The sequence below is a fragment of the Nerophis ophidion genome, linkage group LG14, assembly GCF_033978795.1.
Source record: "Nerophis ophidion isolate RoL-2023_Sa linkage group LG14, RoL_Noph_v1.0, whole genome shotgun sequence".
NCBI classification, from domain to species: domain Eukaryota; kingdom Metazoa; phylum Chordata; class Actinopteri; order Syngnathiformes; family Syngnathidae; genus Nerophis; species Nerophis ophidion.
Window position 1 is genome coordinate 2,583,345 of NC_084624.1, and position 21,892 is coordinate 2,605,236.

At 40.0% G+C, this 21,892-nt stretch overlaps 1 protein-coding gene across 1 annotated transcript in view; it reads left to right on the forward strand.

Moving 5' to 3' along the window:
- LOC133568897 (uncharacterized) overlaps positions 1-21,892 on the forward strand; it is a 51,859-nt gene that overhangs the window by 9,215 nt on the left and 20,752 nt on the right. The window contains exons 2-6 of the mRNA XM_061921091.1: positions 2,598-2,903; positions 3,086-3,205; positions 5,604-5,725; positions 13,175-13,223; positions 18,380-18,526. Coding sequence (XP_061777075.1) covers positions 2,778-2,903; positions 3,086-3,205; positions 5,604-5,725; positions 13,175-13,223; positions 18,380-18,526 — 564 coding nt within the window. The 5' untranslated portion in view covers positions 2,598-2,777. The remainder of the gene's footprint in view (positions 1-2,597; positions 2,904-3,085; positions 3,206-5,603; positions 5,726-13,174; positions 13,224-18,379; positions 18,527-21,892) is intronic.

A 21,892-nucleotide genomic window follows, 5' to 3' on the forward strand; every position in this document is an offset into this window, starting at 1 on the left:
TCTCCAGTGGCTCCTTCTGAGACTTAATGGAAGCACACAGAAAGCGAGTCAGTGCAGTTTTTAGGTTCTGACCGTACGAAAAGTCATCTTGGCTTCAAGTCAACTTTGCTTTGATGAAAGGATCTTTTCTTGCTTTGATCCCGTTTGTTTTTGCACTATGAGCGTGTCTCCTGTTGTAAAAACACACCGTTTGTGCTGGACAGAACATGCAGTACATTTTAACTACTGACTTTACTGACTCTACAACGCACACTTTCACAACCTTTTTCAGTTTGGTCCTTATTCTGATTTTCTCACTTATGAATATACATCATATGTTGGCCTAACATTTTGAAAAAATACAGATACATAAACTGAAAGAACATGACTGGCCCATATTTTAAAGTTACGATAAAGTTGTAAAGGTAAATAAAGTTTTACTAAGTAGTTGTTCTGTACTGTTTAGTTTGAGAAAAAAGAAATGTTGGGGAAAAGTAAAGTAGTTAGCTGGCGTTTCTCTTTTTCTAAATAAAAATTTCCTTCAGAAATATACATTTTCTCGATCATGTTTATTAGTGCATTTAAAAATTAACTTTGTCTTCCAACTTTCTCTCACATCCACGTTGCATCCTGATAAATGTATGGAACAAATGTTCCAGAATGTTTCAATCTCCTAAAAAAAATGGCATGTTTAGCAATGCTAGTAGTGTTTTCCACAGGACTGTCATTTTTGTGTGGTGCTGATTGTTTGATGGGGGGAGACTTACTCATCGACATTGCATGATTGACAAAAATGCATCTGTAATAGATGAGTAAAAATATTAAAATAATAAAAACAATTATTAGAGCTACAGTGTTTCTTTGATTATTGCTGGGGTTAGGTTCCAGACCACTTTAGGAATATTAAAGGATTTTAAAATCTCGGCTCTCGCAACACGTCATACACTGAAACTTATGTCAGGGATGTCAAATTGGTTTTCATTGGGGGGGGCCACATAGCAGTTATGGCTGCCCTCAGAGGGCTACTTGTCACAATGAATAATCTATGAATATAAATGTATAAGTATTTATCTCATGATATATTTACACAATTGCTATGTATTTGATTGTTTTTTTTTTACATACACACAGTAAAAGAAATCTGCAGATTTTGTAGTAAAAAACTGAAAGCTCATTTCCCAGAATTTTAGCATAAAATTTAAGGCGTTTTTTTATAGCATGTTACTGTAAATTTAAAAACATCACCACTGTGTTTTGACGGTAAAATTCTGACAACTGAGCTGTTCGTTTTTTTCAATGTGTAAAATTTTACCTCGCTGTGAAATCATAACTCTTTAGTATAGGAGATATTTAAGTATTTATTAAAAACATTTTTAAACCAATGTTTGAAATGTCTGACAATCTAATATTTGTTGGATTATAAGAAAATATAGGGGACGGCTTGGCAAAGTTGGTAGAGAGTGGCTGTGCCAGCAATCTGAGGGTTACTGGTTCAATCCCCACCTTCTACCATCCTAGTCACGTCCGTTGTGTCCTTGGGCAAGACACTTCACCCTTGCTCCTGATGGGTCCTGGTGAGCGCCTTGCATGGCAGCTCCCGCCGTCAGTGTGTGAATGTGGAAATACTGTCAAAGCGCCTTGGGCTCCTTAAAAAGGGGTAGAAAAGCGCTATACAAGTACAACCCATTTACCATTTATATGCAAATGTGTGCAGTACATGTAGTTTTCTGTTAAAATGGAAATAACGAGTACATTTACTAAGAAAAGATAAAGTACTTTATTGACGCATATTATTTCCAGACTTTTGCGGGCCACATAAAATGATTTCACCGTCCAGATCTAGCCCCTGGGTCTTGAATTTGACACCTGTGACCTAAGTAATTTTCACATGAAACTTAAATTGTCCTCAAATCTACTTAAAGGAACCTTTTTTAAAGTGTAATGCGTAAATGAACTGCGAAGTAGCGAAGGGATTAGTTACAGTGAATTCAGTTGATTATTTTTGTCTTTTTTTTAATGCCATAAACAAAACTGAGCCACCTTGTGTGCTTTTAGATGGAGGAATGGCCCATATTGGCACCCGCTGCTCGTGGAGAGGAGCAATTTGTGCTTTGATGACCAATTCAACAAAAGACGTCACTAGATTTGTTGCTGGTGGCATCTTTTTGTGAAAGAGTATATAGAGGATCTGATTACTAGCTAAATAGTGGGAAACACTGAAACATTTTCTTATTCTGTGGCAGACAGAAGTTAATGTCAAAGTTCCAATGATTGTGTGGTGAAATGTGTCACCTGCATTTGACCCATCTCCATGTTCACCCCCTGAGAGGGGAGCAGTGCTGCGCCCAGGAATCATTTGGTGATGTAACCCCCAATTCCAACCCCTGATGCTGAGTGCCAAGCAGGGAGGCAATGGGTCCCATTTTTTGGAGTCTTTGGTATGACTCAGCCGGGGTTTGAACTCATAACACTCTAACCACAAGGCCACTGAGCTGAGAAGTGTTATATGTATGAGCAAAGTAGCACCAGGCTGCCACTAATAATTGTCTAGAGTAGGAAAATGACTCCACGATTCATTGATTCATCTGTGTTCATGGTCATTCCTTCATTCCTTCCAGGTTCTGTCCGACATGTGAGAACCACCCCCCCCCATCACCAGTCCTAGTCGACCCACCCACTGAGCCCTTGACCTCTTTGCTCCAACCCTGTGCGATTGTCATGTGGACAATAACATCCAGAACAAGACTCCCGTTAACCTCTCTGGTGTCGCCATCTTTATCGTCACTGTCATCAACGCTATGGACCGGAATAAACGCAACTCCATCGCTGGGTTTCCCATGCGGCCCGAGCGCCTCGCTGAGGACAGAGACGGCCTTGGCGGCGTAGGCGTGTGTGAGATGGGCATGGGGCCGCCATCATCGCAGGTTAGTTTGTCACGCTCATGAAAGACAGGACACACTCGGCAGGGTAATTGATGATAGTCCCCTTCAGGGGAAGGACTTGATCAAAATCTACATTAGAAACATGATATATAACCTCATCGATCAGCATTTTGTTAGTTAGCAAGTGGTCTGCTAGCTAACATATTCATGGTTTTCCCCTCCAGGTGGGCAGGGTGTGCCCATCCTCCTACAGAGCCCTTATCAGTGCCTTCTCCTGCCTTACTCGCCTGGACGACTTCACCTGCGAGTGGATCGGCTCAGGCTTCTTCTCCGACGTTTACAAGGTGGGTCACCTGTTCCTACCAGGCTCCTCCCTCCTTGTATAGATGACCAGTTGGGTTAGGCAGAGACTTTCAATTGTAAATTGAAAGTCCTTGAGATGCGTTTCTTTTGTCCTCCTCTGACATTTTGAGGCCAACTTGGACAGCAGTCACTTGAAGAAGGTGGGGGGTTGTTATTGCTGTCAGTTACTCGCCTTAGCCACCCGTCCTCAGGATCTGAGTCACGCGAGCATGCCCAAGCATGATTAGTCTGGTCTTGCAGATTTAATGCCTTTCCATCAACAACCACCTGCTCTTTCTAGTATGTGGAAACGCAGAAGTCTAATTAAAAAAAGGTAAGCATGACAGGCATTAAAATAACGACAAGCAGCGTTTGAGATTTTAGCCTGCAGAATAAGGGGAGGGATTTGGCAGAAAAAAAGTATCAGGACAGAGAAAACTTAGTCCTGAATCATGGAGGTCACATTGCTACTGAATGAAGAAGAAGATGGGGGATGTAAAGAGTGATGAACTCTGAAGACTGACCATCTGTCGTTCCTGCTGTCAACTCACCCCCTTTGAAGTTAAACCTAGCACTTTGTAATGCATGATCACAGAAACATTTGTGACAAAAGATGGGGTTGTTTCCTCAGATTTGTATGCTGAGAGTTTGCCAGGAAAACAATTAAGTAGGAAAATAAAATAAAAAAATACTTGAGTTAACTGCTGTTTATTCCTGTTAGCTGACCTTTTGTGATGCTTTTGTAATGCTAAGATTGTGTTGAGGTACATGTGGTCTACGCCACAGTTTGAGCTTCAGCCAACCATGGGGGAGTTATGTCACCATTACCTAACAGTTAGATGGAAACTAAAAAATCCCGATAATAGCAAATTGATCACACAGCTCTGCTTTGAATGACCTCCTTTCTGTTTCTATTATCTGTTTTTCCTTTCCTGCTGAACGAGCCTCACATATAATTCTATACAGATATTCTCATTCAGGGTTTCCCACACATTCATTTATTTGTGCCGGCCCACCACGAAAGAATTACGGCCGCCACAAATAAAAATAAAAAAAACAAAACAAAAACTATTTTTTTTTTTCTGTTCCGGCTTTTGACTCACTCGACCGCTCATAAAAGCAATGGGACTCTGTCTGTGAATGAAGCTTGTAGTTACATATTATATAAATATGTAAATAAATATGGCCGACCACACCACCACAAGTAGATGCCTGACCTGTGGGGAAACACTGTCATTGTTTTCTCATGGCATTCAATCGATTGAAACTGGACTTAGGGCTGGGCGATATTGCCTTTTTTTAATATCGCGATATTTTTAGGCCATATCGCGATATACGATATATATATCACAACATTTTTCCTTGGCCTTGAATGAACACTTGATGCATATAATGACAGCAGTATGATGATTCTATGTGTCTACATTCAAACATTCTTCTTCATACTGCATTAATATATGCTTCTTTTAAACTTTCATGCAGAGAGGGAAATCACAACTAAGTCAAATGACCAAAAGTGTATTTATTAAACAGTTATTAAGCAATGACACAAACATTCAAGTCATTTCCAAAACATAAAGTGCAAGATTGTCACAGACATTTTAAGTGTGAAATAAAAATGAGCTGCTTAATAGGAATTCAAATAGTATTTGTCCTTCACTATTTGGTATGTTACTACGGTTATGAAATTCTCTAGCGAGTGACTTTTCAAATGATGCTACATATTAGCAGTAATGCTACTTTTTAATAGCAACGCTTTTCCCCCCACACTTGACAAATTACAGTTGTCTGTTCGACATATTCCCACTTGAAGCCGAACCATCGCCAAACGTTGGAAACCCTGCTGTTTTTATTGGGAATTAATTCTTCCTTCATTTGTTACCAGATCCACAGCATCGTTCTCTTGTACGGCTACGTTAGCCACGCCGCTACCTCTCTGCTGTGCGAGGGCGTGTATGTGATGTGTGACGTGACAGTTTGTGACGTATGTAAGAATGTGAGCCTGCTTGTCTGTGAGGAGACACAGGAAAGAGCGAGGAGAGCCTGAAGTGTACGCCCGCAGCTAAAAGTCCTGCGTGAGAACGTATACTCGAATATTACAATATATTCATTTTCTATATCGCACTGAGACAAACCCGCGATATATGGTGTGTATCGATATATCGCCCAGCCCTAACTGGACTGTTGAGTTTGTCTTAGAAGACGTTTCATCTCTTTGACTAGATCTGACCAATCCAAGTCTGATGAGCATAAACTGGTAAAGACTGCTCATATGAAAGGTGTTTGAAGCGTCTTCCAAGAAAAACTGAACAGTTTTGAGCTCACGTGTAAGCACAATGTTTCCAGCCGATGATTACCGATCATTGAGCATTGATGAGGTGTCGCTTGATGGCTTTGCAGGTGTGGCACCGCGCTTCAGATCAGGTGATGGCGCTTAAGATGAACAAGCTGAGCAGCAACAGAGCAAACATGCTGCGAGAAGTCCAGCTAATGAACCGCCTTTCGCATCCCAACATTCTCAGGTAGGTCCAGTCGCCAAAAACCGCCCTAATGCACAAGCTTACCCAATCAGCAGCCCCCAATTTTGACGGCGGAATGAAATGATTGGTGTTCAAAGCTGTCAATCACAAACAGCTCAGCTTCACCATGCAATTGTGTACTCTCTTTTTGGGCTGCGTTTGTTTTTTCCTACTGCTCAGAGCGAGGCTCAAATCCACATCGCCTGTGCAAGAGACCAGTGTAGCACCAACGTACTTGAAATTCACCGACTTCAATTACACTTGCGCAGACCTGCTAGCGCCTGTCGCGAAGGGGATGTATTCATGAACAAAATTATAAAAAAAATAGTGATATTTTTGCATTGTTGCTGTGCTGTTGAGTGAAACCATGGATTCTTTTTTTTAAGTGTTGATGTTTAGAGGGCATTGAATCCCACTTCTCGTTCATGTTATCCTTCATTTATGCCAGGGGTCTCAAACTCAATTTACCTGGGGGCCACTGGATGCAGAAACTGGGTGAGGCTGGGTCGCAAGAAAATATTTCTTAAAAAATCTAACATGCACTTTTTAATGAATTCACCTTCTATGAATGGTTTTCCCGCCCTAGCAACATACTTGCCAACCCTCACGATTTTTCCGGGAGACCCCTGAATTTCAGTGCACCTTCCGACAATCTACCGGTGCAACCATTCTCCCGAATTTGTCCCAATTTTTACCCGGCCGACATTATTAAGGGCTGCCGTGACTGCACTGCCTTTAACGTCCTTTACAACAGTGGTTCTCAACCTTTTTTCACTGAACTGTGAAAATGTTTTCAATTCAAGTACCCCCTAATCAGAGCAAAGCATTTTTGGTTGAAAACAAGAGATGAAGTAAAATACAGCACTATGTCATCAGTTCTGATTTATTAAATTGTATAACAGTGCAAAATATTGCTCATTTGTAGTGGTCTTTCTTCAACTATTTGGAAAAAAAGATATAAAAATAACTAAAAAACTAGTAGAAAAATAAACAAGTGATTCAATTATAAATTAAGATTTCTCCACATAGAAGTAATCAACTTAAAGTGCCCTCTTTGGGGATTGTAATAGAGATCCATCTGGATTCATCAACTTACTTCTAAACATTTCTTCACAAAAATGAAATCTTTAACATCAATATTTATGGAACATGTCCATAAAAAGTCTAGCTGTCAACACTGAATATTGGATTGTTGTATTATTTTTTTCACAGTTTATAAACTTACATTCATATTTCATTGAAGTATTATTCAATAATATAATTATAAAGGATTTATGAATTGCTGCTGTTTTTAATAAATCTCAAATGTTCCTCTGCATACCTTCAAGTACCTCCAGAGGTTTGAATACGCGCTGAAAGAGGACTACTGGGGCGGCATGGCATAGTGAGTAAAGCGGCCGGCCAGAAACCTGAAGGTTGCAGGTTCGCTTCCCACCTATTGGCATCCAAAAAATCGCTGCCGTTGTGTCCTTGGGCAGGACACTTCACCCTTTGCCCCCGGTGCCGCTCACACTGGTGAATGAATGATGAATGAATTAATGATAGGTGGTGGTCGGAGAGGCCGTAGGTGCAAACTGGCAGCCACGCTTCCGTCAGTCTACCCCAGGGCAGCTGTGGCTACTGATGTAACTTACCACCACCAGGTGTGAATAAATGTTGAGTCCCACTTTTCTGCGAGCGATTTGAGTGTTTACAAAAGCGCGATATAAATCTAAGTTATTATTACTGCTCCACTACATGTCATCGCGCATGCTTTTACATCACACAACCATGTTGTATGAGACTTGTGCAGAACAACGTACGTGGCTGCAAGACGTACTTGCTCAACAGCCGTACAAGTCACACTGAGGGTGGCCATATAAACAACTTTAACACTGTTACAAATATGCGCCACACTTTGAACCCAGACCAAACAAGAATGACAAACTCTTTTTGGGAGAATTTCCGTACCTTAACACAACTTAAACACAACAGAACAAATACCAGGAACACCTTGCAGCACTAAGTCTCCCGGGCTACAATATACAAGACCTCAACTGACGCAAGTAGGGAGGGTGGGGGGTGGGGGTGTGTATATTGTAGCCCAGAAGAGTCAGGGCTGCATGGGATTCTGGGTAATTGTTCTGTTGTGTTATGATTGGATGTTCTCCCGAAATGTGTTTGTCAGTCTTGTTTGGTGTGAGTTCACAGTATGGCACATATTTCTAAGAGTATTAAAGTTTTTTTTACGGCCACCCTTAGTGTGACGTGTGTAGCTGTTGATCAAATATATTTTGCAATACCACACGTTGGTCTTGCACGGCCACATGCAACATACAACTGATCTCGCACGCTGTCAGTTCTGGACGTAGAGGGTGCTAAAGACAGTGCCATTATGGCACTCCCTGAATAATGTTGATCTGGTAAATACTGACAGGGGCTCCGTTAGAATTGGTGCCCTAAAATTCAGGGGTCTCTGGGGAAAATTGGGAACGTTGGCAAGTATGATGCTGTCAAGCGCCCTTCATATTAAACTAGTGGGCCGCACCAACATTCAATTGTCATATCGAAGTGCGGGCTGCTTAATAACGTCTCGGCCCGCGGGCCGCATGTTTGAGACCCCTGATTTATGCCTTAATGATAAAGTTACACAATGGGAAAACAAAGAGTTTAATTGATCTTGGAATGAAACAATGAAAAAACAAACAAGTTAAGCTATTCTCAACATTTTTTTGTAGCTTAGTCTAGCTTCATTGCTCCGGTGGATAACTTCCTACATTTTTCCAAGTAGGAACATCATTTATGGAAGCAAAAAGGTCACATGTTACATTACTAAACAATTTGACAGGAAAAGCATGATTGTAACAAATCACATTTTATTTTGTTAATACAGCAAAAGGTTCCAAACACGGAAGTACAGCTCCTCCCCTCCTAATGCATGCCAGCTCCCGAAGTCAGGGCAACGGCATGACACTGGTGATCCGGGGACCTCACTTAATAATCCAATCTCTACCCTTTTTATTTGTTTATATGAGTCTTACGCCTTTTTCTTTAAGGTCGAAAAAGTAAAAAATGTCTGTTGATATGCGGGAATCCCATTACTGTGCTCTTCAAAAAAAAGTTTTGCCCATCATTGATTTAAGGTAAATCTAAGTATACCGATTTGATTATTAAATCTTAGTCAGCCCTTCTGGTAGCTGCACGCGATGTCAAACTTCCCATCCACAAACGTTGCCGCCTGTTAGCTCTTGTTAGCCCGCAGGCGTCAGCTGCGACTAAAAGCAAGCGAAGAGGCCTCGTTCTGTCGCAAGAATACTCGCCTCAACGCTCTTGTTTGAAAGATTTGTACCATAAATCTCCAACTTCACCGGTAGCAACATGATAATATGCAACACTGACTGCCTTTCAAGTCCTCAGATGGACAGCCACTTTGGCCAGTTTGTGTTTTTAAAATTGCATTTCCATTCACCACTGAGTCATTTAAATGTTTTTTTGGCTTTTGCACTGTCTCATATTTTCTTCTATTTGTATATTTATCTTCATGATAGCGTCATGGAGGAAAAATTACTCACCGAGCCAACATATCAACATGAACATCGCGTACCTAAAAGGAATTCTGTGTTAGTTTTCTGGACACATTTTGGCTACAAAATGGATGAGGTCGACCAAAAAGTAGAGTAGTAGTTTATAGAGTGGGGTAATCCTGCATTAACTGAAATTGATGTAAATGTTTTATTTTTTGTAATTTCCCTTTCTTATTTAGAAGTTTGAATGGAGTATATTTCTGTCAAAAACGCAATTAAATTTCGTGACCAAAATGATCAAAGATATCTTTACCACTGTATTGTTTAATGTGCTCAAAAAATACTTATACACATGGACATTTTTTAAGCAAGTTATTTTCTTTTTTTAAATAACTGAAGTAAATACGCATTCTTTTAGAAAATCCACTATTTTACATGTTTTGTGTTTATTTCACTGATAGTGTATTAGTCTTATTATTTTATCTGTTTTGATGGCTAAACTTTTGTAGGTTGTACTCCGTCACGTGACTTTTGAACGGAAGTAAACAAAGTGGTGCCACTGGTGGGCCACCAAACCAACATGGCTACTGTGCAGCAAACAGTTCAAACTGAGTACGCAACGGGTCTAAATCGTACCATTAAAAACATTTTGAACAAAAAAATCAAACTATGCAATGGAATAGATCAGTGGTTTTCAACCTTTTTTCAGTGATGTACCCCCTGGGAAATTTTTTTTAAATTCAAGTTCCCCCTGATCAGAGCAAAACATTTTTGGTTGAAAAAAAGAGATAAAGAAGTAAAATACAGCACTATGTCATCAGTTTCTGATTTATTAAATTGTATAACAGTGCAAAATATTGCTCATTTGTAGTGGTCTTTCTTAAACTATTTGGAAAAAAAGATATAAAAATAACTAAAAACTTGTTAAAAAATAAACAAGTGATTGAATGATAAATGCAGATTTCTCCACATAGAAGTAATCATCAAGTTAAAGTGCCCTCTTTGGGGATTGTAATAGAGATCCATCTGGATTCATCAACTTACTTCTAAACATTTCTTCACAAAAAAAGAAATCTTTAACATCAATATTTATGGAACATGTCCACAAAAAATCTAGCTGTCAACACTGAATATTGCATTGTTGCATTTCTTTTCACACTTTATGAACTAACATTTATATTTTGTTGAAGTATTATTCAATAAATATATTTATAAAGAATTTTAGAATTGTTGCTATTTTTTTTTAGAATATTTAAAAAAAAATCTCACGTACTCCTTGGCATACCTTCAAGTACCCTCTGGGGTACGCGTACCCCCATTTGAGAACCACTGGAATAGATCACGATACATTGTCAAAAAAAGATTTGTCGAGTGATCACAAGGATTATCCGTTGGTGGCGTACCCAGACATGTCCAACTATCTGGTGCTCCAGACATCATTCTACACAAAAACAGAAGCATGGAGGTCGACAACTGCTTTGTTTGGGGCTCGGTCAAGGAGTTTGGTATCAAGAGACTCCCAGATAAATCATGCATCGTTTTTGCTCGGGTGAGGTTGCATTACATGATTTAACTTTGCGTCCACAGCCAACGTTGTGTATGTGCTGAAAGCTTCATTTAAGATTGCTGCCATTGGTAAAAGCTTAACTTTTTAGGTTTTGTCCACATTTGCTTTCTTTTATTTAAACTCTCTGAGTTGGTGGTTTACGGAACACTCGCAGCAAAAAAACCTGTTTTAAGAACTCAGAAACAAGATAAAATACAAATTATATCAAGATGATACTTAAATGGAAAATACGAAAGTATACTTTTAACAAAGTGATAATTGCAAAATTGTGAGTCGTCCTACTTGATCTATTGCCTTGGAGTGGAGTGCGTGCTATTTTTCTTCCATAAAATTGTGTAGTCTTTCGCCCATCTTGGTTGCCTTCCAAAGAAGTCTTACAAAACTTTGATCCTTTTTGCATTTTGAACAGTTCCAACAGCATGAAACAATGCAGGCATAGGTAATTTTTTTTGAGAAAAGAAAAATGCCACGTCTCACATATTAAATGAGTTTTATTTAGTCTACAGGTAACATGACCTTACAAAGCCTAAAGTGAGGTCTCAAGTAGCACATACAAAGTATAGAAGGAAAAAAAAAAACTTTTTTGTAAATAAATATAATAAATTAATATTCTTCTGTAAAATTGAATTGTGTTTAAATTTCACAATAATAAAATATTTAGTAACGTTGTGATAGTAACGTATTACATGCATGGTTATAATTTTGATAATGGCTTACAGTTTATGAAAACTTTGGATTGAAAATCTCAGAAAACATAAGGTTTCAAAAACTGTAAGCAATGATGATCAAAATTATAACAAAGGCTTGACATGTCTTACTTTGCATGTAATGAGTTATTTTAACAGATTAGAGTGTCAAGCAGTAGCAAATGATGGATAATTTCAAATTTGAAGTTAATTGCTGACATGAATGGACTTTTACACCATATTCTAATTGTATTAGTTTCACCTCTATAATGTAATGACATGCAACTTTTCTCTGACTACAATTGAACATTCACCAACCAAAAATGCAGGCATTTGACCACAAACTTAGTTCCTGCTTGGTGACATTTGTCTCGCCGCAGATGTGAACGTGGGCTGTCGCCTTGGGGCCAGTCAGAATCTGTTTCTCATCAAGCTCATCTAAATGAGAAGGCACAACATGATAGGCTGTGTTAGTTAGTACTTGTTGTATTCAAAAGAAGTGCTAGCATCACTGCTGCTTCAATTACAGGTATTGCATGCTGTGTGTTCCAATGTTTCAGCATATTGCTCGTATGTTGTTCGCTTGATGAACAGCCTTATAATTGTTACCAGTAGCACTGTTGCACTATTTTCTTGTTAAATGCAGTCAAATTTAAAGCGTTTGTTGCGCCTGGGCACCGACATTTTGCGATCTGATATCACTACGCACATTGCGTAATGACATCATCCCCACCCGGAAGAATCAATAAAGGTAACCGTTTGAAAAAATGGCAAGCGATTCCATAGAATTGATACACTAGGAACCGGTTCTGAACAAAAACAGGTTTTCGATTCCCAACCCTACACATCAATCATGGTTTTTCACTCCATCCATCCATCCATCCATCCATCTATTTTTTACCGCTTATCACTCATTTTGATTTAAAATGATAATACTAACAGTCTGAAGTTTTACCTGGGTTATGATTCATAACGTTTATGGTTACAGCCCTGCAACAAACCATTAGTTGTGCAGATGTGAAGCAGCACTGACTTTCATCCCCCACAGGGTGTTTTGTGCAGTGTGCTGTGGGCTCGTGTGTGTTTGTGCATGCATAAATGTGTGTGTCTTTTACAATGCCATCTTTGTGGTGCACGCCTCCTGCAGCAGAGTGTGTGTTTCTGTGTGTTGTCAGCAGACACTGAAGGGTGGTTATTGTTTGCTCAAATCCAAACAAGTCGGCCTTTTCTCTGCTCGTGGGAGACCCTTCATGACTATGTAATGTCGCTTGCTCACATGTTGGTCTTTCCCTCTATTAGAGATGTTTTCCAACCTCAAGAATGTAACGCGGTGTTGGTGGGAGGAAGGCGCAAGATTGCGAGTGTTTTTAGGCTGCAGGGGAAAATGTAAGCAATGCAGGTGAAACTATCAACAGCAGCAATATCATACCTGCAGGGGGTATATGTCTGGTCTTGTCTGACGGAAACTCCTGTGCTCTCTCTCGCTTTACTTCAAGTTCATTGGATGAGTGTCAACAATCTCGTCATTAAAAAGCAACAATACGTATCTACCTTGCATGTCTACTTATATTTACCGATTGGCTTACAAGTCTTAAAACTACAACCAAAATGGACCGCAACCTTACTGCTTTGGTCACAACCAATTGTGTGTTTTATTATGTGCTAACATGCATTTACCACTGCTTTACTGTTGCAGGTTCAAGGGAGTGTGTGTGCATGAGGGCCAGCTGCACGCCTTGACGGAGGTAAGACATGTTACTTTCTAGCTTTCTGTATAATGGACGCAACACGGCAGCAAACTAGCTTTGCTCCTGTGGAATATAAAAGGAAACTCTGTTGTCCTCGGGACATCTTTGCCGCGAGCATGAATGTGATGCAGGCAGCGAATGCGGTTCACTTTGCCATCTGGCCATTAAAGCTCAGAAGGTTATTTGGCATCCCGGCAGGTAAACATTTGCACTCAAAATAGATGTGTAATTAAATATCTTACATAATGTGGCTAGAACTCTGATGCCTACTTTAATACAAACTCTGTTTTCATATGAGTTGGGAAATTGTGTTAGATATAAATAAAAACGGATTACAATGATTTGCAAATCCGTCGTCATACTTTCTAGGGATGCAACCATTCATTAAGGTTCAAGTTCAAGGTATAGCTCGGTTGGTAGAGCGGCCGTGCCAGCAACTTGAGGGTTGCAGGTTCAATCCCTGCTTCTGCTATCCAAGTCACTGCCGTTGTGTCCTTGGGCAAGACACTTTACCCACCTGCTCCCAGTGCCACCCACACTGCTTTAAAAAATAATAGTAATAAATAAAAATGCAACTTATATATTGGGTTTCACTATGTAAAGCGCTTTGAGTCACTAGAGAAAAGCGCTATCCATCCATCCATTTTCTACCGCTTATTCCCTTTTGGGGTCGCGGGGGGCGCTGGCGCCTATCTCAGCTACAGTCGGGCGGAAGGCGGGGTACACCCTGGACAAGTCGCCACCTCATCGCAGGGCCAACACAGACAGACAACATTCACACTCACATTCACACACTAGGGCCAATTTAGTGTTGCCAATCAACCTATCCCCAGGTGCATGTCTTTGGAAGTGGGAGGAAGCCGGAGTACCCGGAGGGAACCCACGCATTCACGGGGAGAACATGCAAACTCCACACAGAAAGATCCCGAGCCTGGATTTGAACCCAGGTCTGCAGGACCTTCGTATTGTGAGGCAGACGCACTAACCCCTCTTCCACCGTGAAGCCCAGAATAGCGCTATATAAATATAATTCACTTAACTTCACTTCACTTTTCAAGCCATATTCAATTGAATGCACTACAAAGACAAAATATTTGATGTTCAAACTCATAAACTTTGTATTTTTTTTCGCAAATAATAATTAACTTAGAATTTCATGGCTGCAACACGTGCCAAGGTAGTTAGGAAAGGGCATGTTCACCACTGTGTTACATCACCTTTTCTTTTAACAACACTCAGTAAACGTTTGGGAACTGAGGAAACTAATTGTTGAAGCTTTGAAAGTGGAATTCTTTCCCATTCTTGTTTTATGTAGAGCTTCAGTCCTTCAACAGTCCGGGGTCTCCGCAGTCGTATTTTACGCTTCATAATGCACCACACATTTTCCATGGGAGACAGGTCTGGACTGAAGGCGGGCCAGGAAAGTACGCTCACTTTTTTTTACGAAGGCACGCTGTTGTAACACGTGCTAAAAGTGGCTTTGCATTGTCTTGCTGAAATAAGCAGGGGTGTCCATGAAAAATATGGCGCTTAGATGGCAGCATATGTTGCTCCAAAACCTGCATGTACCTTTCAGCATTAATGGTGACTTCACAGATGTGTAAGTTACCCATGCCTTGGGCACAAATGCACCCCCATACCACCACAGATGCTGGCTTTTCAACTTTGCGTCGATAACAGTCTGAATGGTTCGCTTCCCCTTTGGTCCGGATAACTAAATGTCGAATATTTCCAAAAACAATTTGAAATGTGGACTCGTCAGACCACAGAACACTTTTCCACTTTGCATCAGTCCATCTTGGATGATCTCGGGCCCAGAGAAGCCGGCGGCGTTTCTGGAAGTTGTTGATAAATGGCTTTCGCTTTGCATAGTAGAGCTTTAACTTGCACTTACAGATGTAGCGACCAACTGTATTTAGTGACAGTGATTTTTCTGAAGTCTTCCTGAGCCCATGTGGTGATATCCTTGAGAGATTGATGTCGGTTTTTGATACAGTGCCGTCTGAGGGATCGAAAGTCACAGTCATTCAATGTTGGTTTCCGGCCATGTATGTCATATTTTTTGTAAGGGGCGTTGGAAGCCGGCAGACCCGTCAGCGATCCTGTTCTGTCTCCCTGTAATGTTTGTCTGATCTTGAATGGGATTGTGTGCTGAAAATTGTAATTTTCCTGAAGGAACTCTCCTGACGGAATAAATAAAGTACTATCTATCTATCTATCTATGCCACTTATGTGAAGTGATTTCTCCAGATTCTCTGAACCTTTTGATGATATTGTGGAGCGTAGATGTTGAAATCCCTAAATTTCTTGAAATTGCGCTTTGAGAAAGGTTGTTCTTAAACTGTTTGACTATTTGCTCACACAGTTGTGGACAAAGGGGTGTACCTCGCCCCATCCTTTCTTGTGAAAGACTGAGCATTTTTTGGGAAGCTGTTTTTATAGCCAATCATGGCACCCACCTGTTCCCAATTAGCCTGCACACCTGTGGGATGTTCCAAATAAGTGTTTGATGAGCATTCCTCAACTTTATCATTATTTATTGCCACCTTTCCCAACTTCTTTGTCACGTGTTGCTGGCATCAAATTTTAAACTTAATGATTATTAAAAAAAAAAAAAATGTTTATCAGTTTGAACATCAAATATGTTGTCTTTGTAGCATATTCAACTGAATTTGGGTTGAAATTGATTTGCAAATCATTGTATTCTGTTTATATTTACGTCCAACACCATTTCCCAACTCATATGGAAACGGGGTTTGTAATAATAACTATAATACATCATATTTCTGTAGCCTTTTCTAATTTACTTAATATAGTTAGTTCCACCAACTAGCTACTTGATTAAGTACACGCTAATATTGGCCATTGCTTGACTTGAGGATTTTGAGTACACAGCCTATTTTTAACACACACACACATACACACGCATACACACACACAGACACACACACACACATTTACAAGTGTGAATGGCATCATTGATGGACACACACTGCCGTGGGTCTGGCAAGTAAACAGATCCTGTTGTGTTACGTCACCACCAAACTGAACTCAAGGGGCGGCCTCATGCTGTTTAGCTGTTTTGTCATTTGACCCCCAAATAGACTCGGAAGGCCGAGGGGCACACGGCTCCCATGAAGTGTTGCCTCTTAATAGGCTGTGTTGGAAAACTGAAGCCAAGTTTCTGTTGATATTGTTTTTCCTCTTTCTTCTGGCTTCTTATTGGTTCAAGTCATATTCTGCTGTAACAGTAACTCACAAACTATTGGAGGATTACGCTCATTTTTGAAGCTGCTCGCTAACAATGCGCCTTTTGTTTCTTTTCTTAAACAGGCACACAGACTGCAATGCAGTAGTTTTCACCATTAACTTGAGCAGGCCAATGTTCTGTGACACCTCCACTAACTCACCTCTTTTGTGGTCCACATCATATGTTGCCAAAAAGGAATCATTTACAATCACGTGCCTCCTGATACATTGTGATTGTTTTGATAGGCTGTGATGTATAAACAAGTGCAAAGCATCTTTCTTTGGCATATGTTACATCCTACTTAAGTTCCAATGAATCGCACTGGAATATTTTCAGAATTTTTCGAATGTTGTATTTTAGAGGATGCTTTGGTGTAGGGCCCGCGATATACTCGATATATTGCAGGTTTGTCTCAGTGCGATATAGAAAATGACTATATCGTGATATTCGAGTATACGTTCTCACACAGTTGCTTTAGCTGCTGGCATTACACTACAGGCTCTTCCCACTCTTCCTTGTGTCTCTTTCTCACAGACAGCAAGTGCATCTTCTTACATATGTCACATACGTATACGCCCTCACGGAGCAGAGAGGTAGCAGCATGGGCAACGTTAGCTGTGATGCTCCCCCAGCCGTGCAAGTGGTAATACGAGAGAATGAAGGTGCGAATGAAGGAAGAAGTAATCCCCAATAAAAACAGCAGGGGGTCCATTGTCTGGCGGTGGTTCGGCTTCAAGTGGGAATATGTCGAACAGACAACTGTAATTTGTCAAATGTGGGCCAAAAGCGTTGCTACAAAAAGTAGCATTACTGCTAATATGTAGCATCATTTGAAAAGTCACCTACTAGAGAATGAAGAGTGCTTATTCCGCATGTCAACATCTCTGTTTGGTGCTACACGGCCACACCATCAAAATACTGAGGCAAACATTTCCAGATCAACACCGTATGAAACAAATAGTCAACAACAAAAGGAGGTAATGTCCGCAGGAACCTACCACATAGTGAAGGACGAACACTATTTGATTTCCTTTTATGCAGCTCATTTTTATTTGACAGTTATTGAAATATCTTGTGTGACATCATGCACAAAAGTGCACTTTACTTGTTTTAAACTATTGTAGTGGTGTTCTGTACAAGAAGTGAACTTTAATTTAGTGTTGTTTTGATATGTCATCTTAGTGACATCATGCACAAAAGTGCACTAATAGCTTGTTTTAAAATGTCTCTGACAATCTTGCACTTTCTGTTTTGGAAATGACATGAATGTTTGTGCCACTGCTTAATAACTGTTTAATAAATACAGTTTTGGCCAATTGACTTAGTTGTGATTTCCTTCTCTGCATGAAAGTTTAAAAGTAGCATATATGAATTCAGTATGAAGAAGAATGTTTGAATGTAGACACATAGAATCATCATACTGCTGTCATTATATGCATCAAGTGTTCATTCAAGGCTAAGGCAAAATATGGAGATATATATCGTGTATCGTGACATGGCTTAATAATATCGAGATATTAATAAAAGGCCATATCGCCCAGCCCTACTTTGGTGTCACTGAATTGATTTCCTGTTATGCCATTTAGTAGCCATCAGCTTCTCATGGCCTGATTCTGCACCTGATCACCAATTTAGACCCAGGTCTTGATCCCGTCTCAGCTCTTTCCAGTTTACTACTGGTCTTCCGTGACACGTTCACATCGGATTAGCCCGTCTTTGTGCGTTTGCATGCGAGCGGCGAGGTCACTGCTGTCTGTCAGTCAGCAGAGTATACATCTTGTCCTTCTGCCATGCCAATCGTGACCCAGGACCTACTGTTTATCAGCATGAGTGTCCAAGATAAACCTCAAATATTTTGTGTGTGTCACTATGTTGATATTTATTTTGTGTTGTTTTGGTCCAGTACATCAACGGTGGCAACCTAGAGCAGCTTCTGGACAGCAACAAGCACCTAAGCTGGCCGGTCAGGATAAAACTGGGCAGCGACATCGCCAGCGGACTGGCCTATCTGCACGCTAAAGGCATCTTCCACCGGGACCTCACCTCCAAGGTGGGTGAGCTCCATGCAACACCAACATGTCATTGGCAGGCTAATTGGCTAAATACTGCCCCCTACCAACCATCACAGGAAGGCATGGTCGTGACATAATTTAAACAATTGCTGTAAAAAATAATAATAGTGACTAAAAAAGGACTTCAAGAGCACAGACTCCCATCAGGCCTTACCTCCCGATAGTAAAAAAAAAAAAAAAAAAGTCCTAAATTCAGCTAATGATCTGGATCAGTCCCACAATGTAATCATTAATGCCCTATTTTGTTTCCTGAAAGATAAGTGAAAATCCCTCAATTACGTTTTAATAAACCTATAACAGTTTGAAAGGACACCAAGTGAACACTCCTGTCAGTCATTCACGGTTTTTGTCTCTGCCCAAACACACACTCGCACACACACACACACACACACAAGCATAAGGTAACATAAATAATCCAGATCAGGTTTAAAGTCTAATCACTTGGAACAGTGGTTCTCAACCTTTTTTCAGTGATGTACCGCCTGTGAACATTTTTTAAATTCAAGTACCCCCTAATCAGAGCAAAGCATTTTTGGTTGGGAAAAAAAGAGATAAAGAAGTAAAATACAGCACTATGTCATCAGTTTCTAATTTATTAAATTGTATGCAAAATATTGCTCATTTGTAGTGGTCTTTCTTAAACTATTTGGAAAAAAAGATTTAAAAATAACTAAAAACTTGTTGAAAAATAAACAAGGGATTCAATAGATAGACAGATAGTACTTTATTGATTCCTTCAGGAGAGTTCCTTCAGGAAAATAAAAAAATTAAATTATAAATGCAGATTTCTCCACAAAGAAGTAATCATCAACTTAAAGTGCCCTCTTTGGGGATTGTAATAGAGATCCATCTGGATTCATCAACTTATTTCTAAACATTTCTTCACAAAAAAACAAATCCTTAACATCAATATCTATGGAACATGTCCACAAAAAATCTAGCTGTCAACACTGAATATTGCATTGTTGTATTTCTTTTCACACTTTATGAACTTACATTCATATTTTGTTGAAGTATTTTTCAATAAATATATTTATATAGGATTTTTTAATTATTGCTATTTTTAAAAATCTCACATTCCCCTTGGCATACCTTCAACTACCCCCAGGGGTACGCCTACCCCCATTTGAGAACCACTGACGTGGAGTCCCAGTGGTAGGGTTAAAGGTCGGGGTCGATATATTGTCATCATATAATTCGCATAATCCGCTATAATGAATGTATTTTCTTTAAAGATGCTTTAAAATTGTTATACTTACAGCAGATAGGGAAAGTATTCAAACCATTTTTAGATATTTCACTCTGTTTCATTGCAGCCTGTTTGCTAAAAATCAAAGTTTATTCTATTACTCAATAATGTACACTCAGAACCACAAATTGACAGAAAAAAATTACATTTTGAAATTTTTGCAAATTTATTACAAATGAAAAAAATAAAGATTCTCATGTACGTTAGTATTCAGACCCTTTGCTCAATATTTTGTTGATGCACATTCAGCAGCAATTACAGCCTCAAGTCTTTTTGAATATGATGCTACAATCTTGGCACATCTATCTTTTAGGCAATTTTGCCCATTCCTCTATGTAGCACCTCTCAAGTGCCACTAGATTGGATGGGAAGTGTTAGTTTTCATCCAGGATGTCAAGGTACATTGCTGCATTGTTCTTAGTCTAGCCGGGGAGGTGGCCAGGAACCTGATCGTTTGTCCGAATTACAGCATTCCTCTGTGGAGAAAGGAGAATCTTCCAGAAGGAGAACCAACTGCAGCAAACCACCAATCAGGCCTTTATAGTAGAGTGGCCAGACAGAAAGCATTTCTTATTTAAAAAAAGTGTGCCAGAATGCACCTGAAATACCCTTAGACCATGATAAACCAAATTAACGGGTCTGATGAGACAAAGCTTGAACTCTGCAGCTATGTGCACATGGACACAGTTATTCGGATAAAAGCCCAACTGGAATATTCTGAGCCGATCACACACCTTCCGATCAAAATTGAATTCCAATCGAGACGAGTGGTTTATGTCATTCAGAATAGAGGGCATGAAAACGCTGCTTCCGAAATTTGAGTACAAATTATTTTTACTGCGCTATACTTCAGTGGTAAAGGCGGGACTAAATTTTATACTCTCGGAATGAAGCAAGTCTTTTCTCCCCCCATCAAACATCTACAGAAGCAGTTATATACTGTTGAGTTTGTTGCTCTAAAACGGAAACTAGCAAAAACAAAAGAATGGACTGGAGAGTCATGTGTTGATGTAACAATAAAAGAAGGGATCCAGTTGTCGTCTTAACGAGCTGTTTTATTCACAACCTTACTGCTACTCCAAGTGCTAATTGCTAACCTCAGGCACGTATACAGAACGTCATAATATAAAGACGTGCAGCAACCTGTACATTTCACAAGATGGAGGGCACAGAATAGCTACATTTCAAAAAGAGAGGTAAAACAAAAGTAACGAACAGAAGGAAAAATTGATTAATAAATAACATGACAATGTCAGACAAGCAGAAATGTACATAGCCATATAGATAATGATATATAAATATATATATATTTGATATATTATTAAATAGATAATATATAAAGTCACTGCTTCTTCTTCGGCATCTGCAGGGAACTCGTCCAAAAGATGGCACCATAGCACAAACAATAACACAACTTTCCCGTTTACGCTATGTGCTGCGCATGTTAAAGTATTCCAATTCTAGGTGTGATGCATAAAAATGCCCGTCATAGTTGGATAATTTGTTCAGGTTCCATGTCCACACGGTAACGTTCTAATCCCAATTATGATCACATTAAATACATTTTGCCCATGTACACGTGGCTTTTTACATGAATGCCAGGCATCATTTTTGGAGGAAATCAGGCCCCGCTCATCACCAGGCCAATACATTGCCTACAGTGAAGCATGACGGTGGTAGCATCATGCTGTGGGGATGGTTTTCAGCTGCAGGAACTGAGAGACTTGTCAGGATAGAGGGAAAGATAACGGCCCAAAGGTAAGTGTGCCAAGCTTGTGGCATCATATTTAAAAAGACTTGAGGCTGTAATTGCTGCCAAAGGTGCATCATCAAAGTATTGAGCCAAGTGTCCTAATACTTATGTACATGTGTATATAAGCCCACTCGGTTCTGCCCTACGCAAGACGGCCACAGCCGGACCGCCCAGCATGAGGCCATGGGAACCACCAACCCCAACCCCAGAGAGACCTAAGCAGTGGGGTGAAACACCCAGCATTCACTCTGGCGGAGCCCCTCCCTGAAAAAGAAATATTCATTTTAAAACAAACCACATAGTCGTTATTTTGTGGAACATAATTGCAGTAGAGGATGTACA